We start from the raw sequence: 14670 nt of genomic DNA, 5'->3' as shown, positions 1-14670 counted from the left end.
CAAGAATTCAGTTATTTTAAATTCTAACTTACAGATTTAATTTCTACTAAGACCTTTTTTATCTTTTCCTTCTCAGCATTAAGAATCACAGAATCAGAGAATCATAGAGTCATAGAATGGCCTTGATTTGGAAGGGTCTTAAAGATCATTCCCCCCTGCCATGGGCAGGGAACCTTCCACTAGACCAGGTTTCTCAGAGCTCCATCAAGTTGGCCTTGAACACTCCCAGGGATGGGGCATTCACAACTTCTCTGGGCAACCTGTTCCAATGTCTCACCACCCTCACAGCAAAGAATTTCTTCCTAGTATCTATTCTAAACCTAGTCTCAGTTTGAAGACATTCCCCCTTGTCCTGTCACTACATGCTCTTGTAAAAAGTCCCTCTCCATCTTTCTCGTAGGCTCCCTTCAACTACTGGAAGGCCACAGTTAGGTCACCTTGAAGCCTTCTCTTCTCTAGGAACAATCCCAGTCTTTCCTCATAGAAGAAGTGCTCCATCCTTCTAATCAGCTTAGACCTTTCCATTTTCGTTTTTAGAACTTCTCTTTGAAACCAGGTTAAAAATTTCTTCTCTTCCTATTCCTGATGCCTTCCTCTTTGCTTTCATACATAATCTTAGATGACAGGCTTAAAACTAACTCTAGCCAGCCTGTCCTCAATGTCCACAAGTTCTTTTCTGGAACAGTGACTAAGTATTCTGCAGAACTTTAATGGAGAGGTCATGAATAAAGTAGAACTACTGAGGTGCACTCCTTGTGAGACTAAGGTCCACATTTCCTTTTTCTGCATGTGAAAATAATGAGGAAGCCTGTGTTTGTATGAGATTAATGGTCTCAGGAGTAGAAGTCTGTTCCTGGCCATGAAAGTGCAAGGGGTGCCTCCAAGGACTGCCTATGGTAGCCTGCCAGGTGACTGTCCTTTTGCAGAACCAATTTACATCTCACTAGAATTTCAGGAAATTGCTTGCTCCCAACATCCAGTCTGGAGAGGTGAAGGCTGAAGTTTTGAAATGTCAGACAAAGTCCTAAAGATCTGTGAGTATATAAATAAAGTCAAAGCAAGAATCTGTTGGTTAAACATGGGCACCTACTAGCATTTGAGGTGTCCCAGAGCATTAAAGACACACATTGCCATATATGAGAGGGCATCTAGGTCACAGACAACAGAAGGTGAATTTGTGCCTTTCTAGAGAAGCAGCAGCCTATGTAGGATACACAACAAAATTTAAAGTAACACTGCATGCCTGCAGCTTTTATGATCTTTTTTCACTTCTTTGACCTGCTTCTGGATCTGGATTGTGCGGATCCTATAGGGGCTTTTCCAGCTTGTTGATTTCTTCTTTGATAATGTAGTTAAAAGTGTATCCTCAGTGTTCTTGAAGTGCATACTCTGGTTTAGAAAGAAAGGCAAATCTGTTCTGTAGTTTGCCCCTTCCAGATTTACACAGATTATCATAACAACTGGGGCTGCGTTTCCAGGTTAAGATCATAATAGTTCTTTCAGCAGATTTTTCAGTGGTGACAAATGAGGCTAGATAATGTTTTTCAAACATTTTAAAAAAGCATACTAGTCTGAAAATCAAGTAACTTCACTTCTGGTTTCCTGTCAAGTCCTTACACATTGCGAGAGTTACAGAATAACACAATGTACTGTTTTTTTATTAGTAAAAGAATGTCATCATCTAGTGGGTAATTTTTATATTCCAGAAATACTGTTTTGCGCTTTGATATGGCAACTTGGAAAACTTCAAATGCCTATCAAGACATTGAAGCTAAGAAACAAGATAGGGTGTGAACTCAAGGTATAGAATAGTCACTGTGGATGGGTTAAAGTTTAAGATTTAGTTTAGGTGCCTGTAGTAGGTATGCCAAGTATCTCATGCAGTAGGCTTAGGAGAGCTAGACAGTATGGGCAAAGGAGCCTAGAGACTGATTCTGTCCAACCTGAAGTAACACCTAGGAGGTGGTCAAAGGAATTGTTCCTCAAGCTCTGGTGGCTGTGTTGACCTGGGGTTAAGTTCAGTTGCCTGAGCACAGGCAGTTAGTGTCATTTCTGATGCCAGAGAATACCTGAAACTTCTGCCCAGGGTTGGTACATACAACAGAGGATCTATCTGTACTCTTCTCTACCTTTCTGGACTGGCAATTGAAGGCTTGATGGGATACCTTACAGGATCTCAGACAGCATCATTGGTTGATGAAGACAGAAGCTTACACTCCAAATGTGTGTGCAAACAGCTATGTGTAGGTGTCTTAATTTAAAAATTAAATCCACTCAAGGTTACGCAAAGAACCCCATCAGAAGACTGACCTGAAGCCCTCTAATAGGGGCTAGTGCTTTATTAGCTTTCATAACACCTGTTTATTTTAGAAGATCATCCCTTTAGTGTGGACTAAATCATGCTACCAAGAACCAGGTGTTGACTGGTTCAGAAGCAGAACTACATCAGTAGAGCAGAGCCTTGTGAGAGTGACACTTTCTTTTCACCAAATCCCTATCACCCACAGATTTTGTTGAGGTGACTTTTCTCCTGATGTAATATGTTGAGAGAGCTCTGTAAAGCACCCCTTGATTTCTTCCTTCCTATCTATTTCCCACATCCATTTGTGTTAAGGAAGCTAGGTGATTAAAGGCTTGGCTGAAAGTGACATGTACGTGTTTCCATGTTTTTGCATGGGATATATGACATTCTTACAAGATATCAATCCAAGGATATTGCTATAAAGGGGTGATTGATTTTTTTTTCCCCTGGGGGAACTAGAGCATTATAGTCTATTTCTGTGCTTCCCAACCTTTACAGTATCATCTCTATGTATGAAGCACTTTAGATCCATCTTGCCATCCTGTTCTTCTATATCCAAAGGAGCTGGTGATACAGATACTTCATATATTTTCCCTGACACAGTCTCTTAACATAGTACAGTGTAATTTGCTTATGTTGAACAAAAGCCTAAACTCTAGCCAGCCTATGTAGTTTTCCTTTGAAAGTCTGTTGAAAATAGTACATGAAAAATCAGGACAAATTATGTAGCCTTCTGTTAACTACTATAGATTAGTATTTATGATACTTTCCAAGTATCGTAATGCAGCCTTGCCCCTGTGTGGTAAATATTTAAGATGGATATATATTTATTACTGCGTAGATAGCTGCACTGGATAGGCAAGTTGTTTATAAAATGAAGGTAACGACTGAGTCATGTAGCAAGTGAGCACATTCCTGAAACTTGAAAAACATAACTAAACAATGAAACATGTTGGCAAAGATGGTAATGCCATATTAAATAATATGAAATATTTGAAGGTCTAAGGATGACTCTTCATCTCCTTCTCAGTCGTTATTCCTTCCTCTCTTTCCCATTGCAAAGGGTTTGGTTAGAAAACGATCTGTGGTGTGTGACCCCTTGACTTTTGTTTTAAATTGTATAGAAATCTATTGAATTCTTGTTTCAAAACATATGGGAGTAATCAGTGATTTATATTAGAAATATCTCTTTGAAAAGAGGAACTAGCACTTAGTTGCACACAATTTACTATGAAAGCAGGGCATGGAAACTGACTGTTTAAAGCAGAAATTATTTCATTTTCTGTTTTTAAATAAACATGAGGATCCTAAAAATCCCCTGTAAGTAGAACTTTCCCTTACAGGATAAAATGGAATTAAAATAGTGTCAATAAATTGTGTGAGAGACTGTATCAGTCTGTGCATTGATAGTCTGTGCATGCAGGATAAGAACATTGACTGCCTGCTAATCTATTCCCAGATGGAGGTGGATGCAGACGAGAAGCGCCATCGCACACGCTCCAAAGGTGTTCGAGGTACGTCTCTTGCTTCAGTAAATCACTCAAGGCCCCTGCTCAGGGTGACCTTCATCCTCCAGAATCTCTTTGCACAATTCATTCTGACCCTTGCTTTTACACAACCTTTCTGGTAATTTTTTTTAGAAGAGGGGTACTTGTAATAGATGATAAATTTTTATATATTTTCCATCTCTCTGCAGTTCCCGTGGAACCAGCCATACAAGAGCTGTTCAGGTTAGTGCTCTGAGTGTAAAATGTATCCCCATTAGCAATTTAGAAAATTCATGCCTTTTAATGGGTATAATGCACTTTCAAGTTCATTGGTGGTTTGCTCATGCCCTGCTGCACTGATGAAATTAATTCCCTCGAGACTTGCTAATAAAAAGCATCCCCTCTTTTTTTTTTTTCCCCTTCAGTTATTTGATTTCTCTTTCTATCTTGGTTGCCCTCCATCTCTGTAATGCCTACCGCCTGCCTGCTTTTAATATAATCTTTCTGCAGCACACCAGCACCTATATGATTAATTCTCTCTTTTGCAGCTGTCCAACACCTGGCTGTGATGGCAGTGGTCATGTTAGTGGCAAATATGCAAGACACAGAAGGTAATATCTGCAATTTTCCATAATTTAGTGAAGAGATTTGGTAAACAAGTTATCTGGTATGGCCTTGATAAACCAAACAATGATAAAAATTAGCAATAAGGCATTCTAGAAGCCATTCAGATTCAGGGTTTTTTTTCTTTCTGACTGTCACACAAAATTTAACTCGCGTTTTTGCTAAGGAGACTTGTTCTCATTGTCAGTCTTCTCTCAATTTTTGCATACAGTTCTCTTGCTCATGTGTTGCAAATGAAAATTTGGCCCTACTTATATGTTGGCACTCATGTTCTTCTGCTTATTTAATGTATTTCATAACTGAATGAAAACAAGCTTCTGAACATTTTAAGTTAAATGATGAGGTTAGATTCAAAGGTCAAAGCTTAAGACAAATCAGTGATAATAAGACTTCAGGGTTCAAATGTTATCCTGTAGCTATAAATACCTTTACTTTAGTTTCTAAACCATGATATGTAGAGAATCTCCTGGAGAAAGATTTTTTTTAGCTGTTTATTGTTAATTGTGTATAAGGTAGCATATGTTACACATGCTACATGTGTTTCAAATTAATTTAGCCCTCAGTCTTTCCATTTCTGTGTCTACAAGGTCAATGATCAATAGTGTTGCATATCTGTATAAACATCATTCCTTTCCTGAATCATTTGTCTGTGAATTTCTTGTGCAATATTTTGAAATTTTAACAACTCTATAATACATGTATTTTTCTCTCATGCTGTGCATTTCATTTGACATATTTTGTACAGCAGCCCATTGGAAGAGATAAAATGGCTGATGTTTGGGCCATCTCTTTTCTCAGTAGGGGGAGATGTTCAAACCAGTGTTAAATTCTTCTGAAACTGTCAAGATTTTTTTCATTTTTGACTTTTTCAGGTTTTAAAGCACTTGTGGTGTTTATAAGAGCACATATTTCACACCATATCTGATTACCGCTTTGTAATGAGGGCATATGGGGTTTATGAATTAAATTCAAATTAGATATTTGTGGTTGAGGCATTTTTTTGAAACGGGAAAAAATACTGAACAGTGCCACTCAGTCCATTCATGTGCCTTTTTTCTTATCAGTGAATGAAGCTTAGGGATAAATCCAGAAAATACTTTCACAATTAGAGCAAGAAAAGAGATACTCCTGATATTAAAATTAGTTTGAATTACATTTGAACAATATAAACCGTAAAATAATTACTCAAATTTATTTTCTTAAATGTTTTTCACTCATAAGAGCAGTACCATTTCTGTGGTTATTTTAAGGCTTGATTAGATTGGAACACTGATTTAGGAAAAGTAACCAAAATAATTATTTTTAAATTCACTTGTGACTTCTCATTTCAAACCATGGTTTTCTTTTGTCCATTTTCTTTACGTAAATACAAGCCTCACAAGTAATTAATGAATGGCACTGAATCCTTCTTTTCCCTCAGAAATTTCATGACAGTCAGCAGTTAAATGACATGATTATAACATTTCTTTACACTTAATGGAATTTTTGTGCAGATTTCAAAAACAAAAGCCTTGAAACATACAGAAGAAATTCTTTAGCTTAAAAAAATCTGACTTTTCTTCTGAATTACTCTAACTTTGTGTTAGAGTTAGTGACTATGTTTGTGTAAAATCACCCTTTTAGGGGAAGGGAAAAGAATAGATGTGAGGTTTGGAAAGATTACCTGCAGTTTTGAGGCGTTAATTCCATATTTTGCTTTCTTTACATGATTCTGGTATGTCAGTACACGAACAGACTGAATCTCAGAGTGGTTAATTAAATGAAATTTTGGGCAGATGCGCAAAGAATAAAAATTGGAAATACATCAAAAATTCCTTTTTTTTCCCGCTAAAGATTTGTGGAGCTTTTATGTTTTCTTGTCACCCTGATTGCCAATCCACTAATCAAAATATATTTAGCCAATATATGTCTTATTTAATGTAAAAACAGAAAGTTCTTTGTGGTGGTTTACAATGTGCATATCTATTTTCTAAAAGAAAAGTAATATTTATATCTCAACCAATAACTACTAAATTTACCATTTTGAAAGAATCTGAAAGGATTTTTCTTTTTTTCTATTTTGCTGTTTGGGTGGGAAAGACCCAAACATTTCTTCCAAGGAAATCAGACTGTCTTAAAAATTTTATGTGTTCGGGGAATTGCATATCTCAGCTGATGCCTAACTCAACTCTCTTTAGACCTACAGAGCATTTTAATGAGGTTAAGACCTTTTCATTCACAATATCAGACCAGGCTGTTATTAGGAATGAAATGTATTTGCTTCCACTAGATGTAGTCAGAGCCTTCCAGAATTCTATTTCTTCTATAATGTCTCAAAGTATCTGAAATATCAAGGGGTTTTTTTTCATTGTAATTTTATCCCTGCAGTAGCAATGTAACAGTGAAAACCATGTTCAGGTAGTACATTAAACATGAACTGAAATAAGCAGATCCTTTCAAATTTTCAGATAGATTCAGGGGGTGCAAAATTATACTACTCATAAAATATTAGATAAAAGTTAACAGAGAGTTTTATCATATGTTTCGTACCTTAGTTGTATTTTTACATATTTTTAATTATGAAAGAGCTGCAATGTAGCGTTAACTAGGGGAACAAGCAGACCTTCTCTGTCATTGATGTTTCCTTTGAGGTGTATGAAAACACAAGTCTAGTTCTAGGTAGGGTAACAGTGGTAACAGCTTGTTGTGTCATTTCCGTCTTTTTGATTTTTTTCTTTGTGTCAAATTTTATTTGGAAGGGAAGTAAAACCTTGCATGACTTGGTACTTTGCTCTCAAGTTTGGTGCTTGATGTCAGCTTGTTAGTTGGGCATGCTAATAGACAGCTTAGATGAACAAATTTCTCCAAAGGGCACTTTGGGGCAGGATGCTGGGATCTCTAAAATTAACTTGGTGAAAGCACCTCTCTCCAGTGACTACATAAAAAGTCAGAAAGATTAGCATCCCGGTTTGGGCACTGAGGGGAAGTGACCAAAGTTAGGTGGTGTGCCTACCTTCTTCAGAGCAGCCTCACCTCTTTTTTGTACTTTAGTAGTTTCTGGAAACCTGAAGCTGTCACGGACCTTCTAGTACTGTTTATGATACACAGCATGAGGCAACGCCTCAATGTTAAAATTTACACAAATAGGACTTTGGTACCTGTTGTTTATGATTCCAGGCACCTGAGGCCAACTGAACAAAGCCTGGGAAAGATCTGAAAGCAAAGAAAAACCAAAAAAAAAAAGAAACCACAGACATGTTCAGATAGTGGTGGAGACAAGAGAAGAATTCAAATCTTAGGAGTGAAAACCAGAGCCTGTCCCTGGGCCGTGCTCCTGATACTGTTTATTTTATTCCCTTGGTAGCTCTTCAGGCCCATTGTGCATAGCAGGATATTGATGAACACTACTCTTATACCTTCAGAACTGTGAATTCATTTTGAACAATAAACTTGGTCCAGATCGTTGCATACTTCTAACTGTGAACAATCCATCTGGGTATATAGCAGTGACTGGGGCCACACCAGGAGCGTGTTCCCAGAACTGTGTTTTCAGGATATCTTTTGGCTAAGCATCTGAAGAAAAGCATAGATTCAACTGTTCTTTCATTGGAATTAGCAGGAAATTTGCCACTTACATTAATCAGCTTTAAAGACAATAAGATTCACATTGTGTATATACAAATATAAATGTGAAAGTCCAGTTTTTGGTCTGTTTTGCAGTTGCAAATCCCATAGATACTTTAGAGTAATTGAGAGCAAACTGGACTAAATAGATGCAAATGATTGTTTTTAGAAATATAACACTTTACTTTGTTGCTCAGCATTTAGCATCCTTTTAAAACACATCATATGTCAGATAGGTGCCAATGATTTACCATGTAAATAGGTATGTAGACATGTCATAAAAATCCTAACTAGATTCCATTAAAAAAATACTGATTACATACAATGACCTATTTTAAAAGCTTCTTAGCATAATAGTTTTATTTTTTTTCTCAAGTAACAAAAGCAATTAGATTCTGTAATGCATTAATCACTTGCCAATTACCACACATTTCAGAATGAAACCAATTCTAACAAATGAAACTTGAAAAAATCTTAAGCTGGTGGCATGTATATTAATTTAGAATTCTTTTAATGCATACATCAGTGTATATTTGAAAGCAGATAAAACCATTGTATAGAAATTAAATCAAAATACGATCGTGATCTGAAACAATATGCATAAAATTTTGGTGAAGTAGAACTGTTGAGCCCAAACGATAAACCCTTCAGATTTAAAATGGAAATGCTGGTAGAGCTTTCACTATGCCATGAATTTCAATTTGATTGCTGAAAATAAGAATTCAGATTAAATAAACCAACTTAAACATTTCATCTACCGAGAAATTTTTCATGCCTTTTCTTCAGTTCATATTTTATTTGTAAGGGATTTATTTTAATTAATCACTGATACAAAGCTTTGCAAAAAAAAAAGACGAATCTCAAAAATTAAGAGGGATCATAAAACGATATGTGTATCTGTAATGTATGAATTTTCCCTAACTTTATAAAATAGATTGCATTTTAATTTTCCACCAAATTTCTTGATAGCACCACTTCTTTGTTGCTTTACCTGGCTATCTCTGATTTATTACATTATACAGATAGAATTGTTATGATTAACTTTTAATTTTTAAGCATGAAATTTCTCACTTCATACAGCAATTTGAATTTATAAATACCTTAGAGTTTAACATTGCTGTTTTGATTAGAGAAGGCCTCACATACTGTTGTATTGCCATTATATACTGTAGTTTAGTCTATATTTTCTAACAGAGTGAGTGAAATAATTCAGGCTCCCAAACTTCAAAATTAAAAGAGTCAAATGTCTCTCTGTTATTAGAAAATTATTGAATTTCTGTGACTTGTTGTGCCATATTTCTTATTCAAATTTTTTCATTTCATATACCTTTTCACCCACCAGTTTGATTGCCATGGCTGCAGCCGTGGGTGAATAATTGCCTGTCTTCACAGGAGCATGTTCTGGAGCTAAAGTCGAGTGCTTGCTTCCTGATGTATGCCTCATTTGGATTCTGCCGACAGCCTAGGGGCTGTATTATTCATGCCTTGACAGATAGCACTCACTAAAAGCATTGGAACAGGGCCAGGTACTGGCAGAGAGATAGTGGAGCATTGCAACTTGCAACTGAGAGGAGCATCTATAATAGAAAAAAAGAGAAATCCTCATACCTTCCCTTTACTGGTCTCACTTTGATGAAGAATTAATTTGCATCAAAATAAAATACCCTAAAAATAAATGCATTTTTTCTGAACTACGCTTGAAAGTTTAACACAATTTTCCACATTTAATTGCAAAGCCGATTTTAATTAGTAAGGCCCTGCATGTGAAAAATGAAGATTCACTTGGGTGAGTGTAACACATTGCAGTGTTTGCTGAATGCTCTAATTAATGTATGGCTGCTGTACAACAGGGTGCACTGTGGGATATTTATGAAAAATTCTGTGCACGCAGCCAGTCTAGCTGTATTTTAGTTCTTGAATCACAAGAATAAATAACTTTTCCCCCTTTATTCTTTATGAGACATCATTGTGCATGCCATCACTCCATCCATAAACTTTATGGCATGCCTGTCCTTTTTACTATTTGTCAAAGATATCATAAATCAGAAACCAGGACATACATATTTTAACATTAATTTGATAGCATAGCATGGTTGCATGCTGTGCAGAACCAGAGGTCCACTGATGCATCTGTGTTAAAGTCTAACCACAGAACAGTGAGGTCCTTATTGTTGCGTGCTTTCATGATGCTGTGAAAAATCCCACTGCATGCTGGAAGTGTAGACAAATGTATATTCTTTTAAGCTGATAGTCAACCTTTATTATAGTGTTAAATAATGATAAAATGATTCACTGGATATTTACCTAAGGAAATACTTTGACACTGCCTGTGCAATTCAATTCTATTTCATTTAACGGTGTATTTGCTAAAGACTTTGGCAAGTTGTGGTAAATACCAAGAATATTATTATAAATATATTTTATATGAAGTAATCCACCACTCAGGGTTTGTAAAAAATGTTAATAAATGAATCTTCACTGTTTATTAAATTCACCTAAAGAGAAATAAGTAAGTAAATAAATAAGTGGAAGAGCATAGGGATTTTGAAACAGAACACTGCAAACAATAAATAAATGTGCTGACAGAGAATCCATAATGTATTAGAGGTCTGTATTGGCTGCTGTCTGGATTCAGCAATATATCCTTTGTCTGATTGTTGATTAATGATAAGAAAGGTGCAAAGTTGGGTCTGAAACGTCAAGCAAATACACACCAGCAGTTGGCGTGTGGCTCTGCATGCTAGTGGCCATTGTCTAGAGGTGACTACACAAAGGAACCGCAGTTCAATTGCTCCTACCACCATCTCTATTGGGAATAGCTATTCCAGTGGCAGGAAGTTGCAGGACCTGCATGTACCAGGAGCACAAGCCTTATAAAGGGAGGGGAAAGAAAGTAAATCAGGGGCAGGAGCATGGAGCATGCTGACCTAAGTGTGCAGCAGCAGAGGATTTAGGATGTGCTTTGTGGCTTGTATGTTGCTGTAATGATATGCTCATTTTCTTTCAAATGGAAGGTACTGCATTTCTCATGCAGCAGTCCGCTTGCAGACAGAGTGTTTTCTGTGGAAGGATCTGTCTAGAGATGTTCCTATCAGCTACAAAATAAATGTAGACCATGCAGAAAGTATGGGAAAGAGAAAAAAAAAAAAGAGAAAGAACATCCAGTAATAATGGGGAGATAATTTCCCCAAACAAGCTATACACATTTTTTCCTTGCCAATGGGAAATTTATTTGGTTGGTCTGGTAGGTTTGCTGAGAACATTGTGTTCTCTTAGGAGAGAAATAAATCGTCTTGTGCTTTTCATAATGGAAAAGAGGATCTACAGAGTTGATTCGCACGTGGTGGGCATGACATTTTATCTCACTGTGCCTCTGTTTCCCCATTTGTAAACATCTTAAGGTGTAAAGATAGAAGCATGTATGGGGGATTATAACAAACACAGAGCCCAGAACTCTGGCTCTGGTATTTATCTGCTATATAAATAAAGATCTGTTAGATGGTTATTGATGTCAGAGGAAGTCTAACCTTACAATTCAGTGCTTTTTGGATCAAAACATTTTTCTGGATCATAGAGCAGAATTAACTGATTTGTAATGACAAGATAATTTTACATTTAGAGTCTAGTCTAGTTTCCCTATTTCATAGTTTGTGAATTATTTCTACAATATTTCTGTAAAAATATTGATTCTGAGGTTAAAAAGCTGTAGGTATTTTAAAAAAATCTTCTTAATGTGTATTTTAGTGAAAATGCAGTCATGGTTTTTAACCATAGACTAAACCAAAAACATCATGAGCAATGTTATGCACTGAGTTTAGGGTGCTATGGAGTTACCTGCATCCTCCTTCCAACAGTTCTTCTGAGCAGCAGCACAGCTACTATGTGTTAAAAGAGGCCTGTGGACTGGAGCATCTCAACTCAGGTCTTTGGAAACAGGAGAATTTACTGGTGAATACTGACAGCTGGATAGACAGGGAACCCCATCTTATACCTTGTTCCAGTGTCCAAGATAAATAACATAGATAACTTTGAAAAAGTTTTAGTGGTGGTACCCACACTATCAGAATATCATTGCCCCTCTTTTTTCTCCATCTCAGTGAAAATGATTTGAAGTCTGCTAGAATCATCAAAAAAGGAGGCAGGAGAAATCATATAGTTAAAGAATAAATAAAACTCTAGTTATCTTTTCTTTCAAATGCTTGTATTTTATGAGATCGAGCACCCTAAGTATTACCTGGGCTAGCAAAAGAATATGAAGAAAATAAGAAATGAAGTAAAAAATTAAAGAACCCTAAAAAATACACTATGATTTGTCTTTAAAGACTTCTATTGAGGTTTTTCAATAAGTTGAGACAACCCTTTCAAAGATGTCACTTCTTATTAGTGGTTGATATGAAGTACTACTTCTAGTGGTGTCAGCTCAGGACAGGGAAAGGAGAGGAAGTCCTGAGCCATCTTTGATGGCAATAATAAATCTAAATAAATACATCCACAGTATAGAATCAAATGCCTGGGGAATAGATAGCTCCTGAAAACATCCTCAGTACTATACAGCTTAGGACACTGTAAATGGTGATACCTTTTACAGTGTCCAGGTAACTAGTGTCCAGATAACCAGGTGATTGGACCTACCAAGTTAGTTTTTCTGGCTACTCACCTTAATCACCTTCTCAGGAAAATCTTGAAGCTTTCTGATGACAAGAAAAGGGATCGCAGAACCTTATGTCCTTTCATTATTTGCAAGAACCAGCAGCACCATGCTCTAAGTATCCATGGAAGAGTGGAGAAGAGGTATAATCATAGAATATTCTGAGTTGAAATGGACCCAAAAGGATCATCAAGTCCAGCTCTTAAGTGAATGGCCCATACAGGGATCAAACCCACAACCTTGGCCTTATTAGGACCATACTCTAACCAACTGAGCTAATCTCAGAGTCAATGCCTAAGAGACAATTTTCCTGTGATTGAAGTTGGGCCTGTGTCTTAAATCCATGAATCAAGATAAAATTTGTATTAGTATAAAGTATAGTCAGACAGTACAGGATATGATTGGCTTTAAATGCCAATAACAGTAATTTAAAAGAAAGGTTTTTTTATGTCCAGTTCCCTGTGACTGGGACAGACTTCTCTACCATCAAGTTTTTTATTTAAAGTAGTGAGCAGGCCACTAAATTGGATACACAAGGAGTGGAAGGAATGCCTTCTGTTCAGCTGATCCTCATGAAAGAAATCACCAAAGATATGCACCTGCAACTGTTTTTTTTACCCTCATAATGTCTTCAGGAGAAAATCTTACCCATACTTTGTGAATGAGGAATAGGTGTTCAGAATAAAGGTTAGAGCTAAAAACTGGCATTCATTTAACTTCTGCTTTAAGTCCAAAGGACCCTCATCAACTCTCCCTTATTTTGTGTCTAACCCTGAAGTCACAGTAGAATTGTACTTTTAACGTTAAGCTTGTCCAAATGTGGAGTCATAGAATTGTTGAGGTTGGAAAAACACCCTTAAAATCATTGAGTCCAAGTGTTAACCCAGCACTGCTAAGTCCATCATTAAACCATATCCCCAAGTGCCACTTCTACATGTCTTTTAAATACCCATGGGGATGGGTTCCTTGGGCAGCCTGTTCCAATGCTCAATAATCTCTTCAGTGAAAAATTTTCTTAATACCCAACCTAAAACTCTCCTGGCACAACTTAAAGTTTCTTCCTTTCTTCCTATCACTTGTTACTTGGGGGAAGAAAGCAATCCTCACCTCACTACAGTCTCCTCTCAGGTTGTTGTAAGGAGCAATAAGGTTTCCTCTCAGTCTTCTTTTCTCTAGCCTATATAACCCCAGCTCCCTCAGCTGCTTCTCATCAGACTTGTGAAAACATTTATTTGGGCATCTTGATGCCATATTAAGTCCATAGCATAGATAGTACATTTCTAATCTCTCATCTGCTTATTTCAGTGTAGCAAGTGTTTAAATGTTAAAGTCCTCCAGTTTGTGATCTGTACAAACATGGCACTTGCAGGCTGTTTTATTCTTTGTCAATAGGCATTAGGACATGTTTCTTCCATCTTGTAGGAACTTGTATTGACTATAAAGAAGTTAAGATGTCAGGATGTTTGTATTCTTTTTTCTTCATCTGTTCTTTTACAGTGAATAATATATTCAAAAGGAAGAGGGAAGGATATAGCTTTGTAACTCGCTTGGAGACAGAAGAACCCTGTTTTCAGTCCCAGCATTAGCATTTCATATAGGAGACAGACAGTCATTTCAGAGAAGAATTCAATGAATCCTTCACTGGTAGTAAAGAATATGTAAATATATTATTTTGCATGAAGTATTAGAGAAGTGGGCACTCTCAACCTAGATTACTCTAAAATCTCATGAGCAATCAGTCTTCTGAAGGGGTTAAATGAAGCTTCAGTTACCCCTGGCAAAAGAGGATATTAAACACAAGTTGCTCACACATTTCTCTACGTTCTAGATTGGAAAATGGCTAAGGCTGGGATTGTGATTCCTTCTCTGACCATCCCCAAGTCAAACAACTGAGTAAATCTCTAGTTTTGTGAGAAAAAAAAAAAAAGAAGGCTTAAGGCAATGTGGGTTCCTTCCAGCTCAGCATATTCTGTGATTCTGTGATTAATTCCAAGAGTTAAAATTGC

The 14670-nt window shown here is 36.7% G+C and overlaps 1 protein-coding gene across 23 annotated transcripts in view; it reads left to right on the top strand.

Moving 5' to 3' along the window:
* MYT1L (myelin transcription factor 1 like) overlaps window positions 1–14670 on the top strand; it is a 326870-nt gene that overhangs the window by 198124 nt on the left and 114076 nt on the right. For all 23 annotated transcript variants that reach the window (XM_027640988.1, XM_027640991.1, XM_027641005.1 and 20 more), the window contains 3 exons: window positions 3762–3816; window positions 3999–4032; window positions 4338–4400. In XM_027640988.1, coding sequence (XP_027496789.1) covers window positions 3762–3816; window positions 3999–4032; window positions 4338–4400 — 152 coding nt within the window. Of the gene's footprint in view, window positions 1–3761; window positions 3817–3998; window positions 4033–4337; window positions 4401–14670 lie in introns of those variants that run through there.

Source organism: Corapipo altera, unplaced genomic scaffold, assembly GCF_003945725.1.
Source record: "Corapipo altera isolate COAL_440 unplaced genomic scaffold, ASM394572v1 46, whole genome shotgun sequence".
In the NCBI taxonomy this organism is placed as follows: Eukaryota; Metazoa; Chordata; class Aves; order Passeriformes; family Pipridae; genus Corapipo; species Corapipo altera.
The sequence above is the reverse complement of the archived record's forward strand: the minus strand, read 5'-3'. Positions and strand labels throughout refer to the sequence as shown.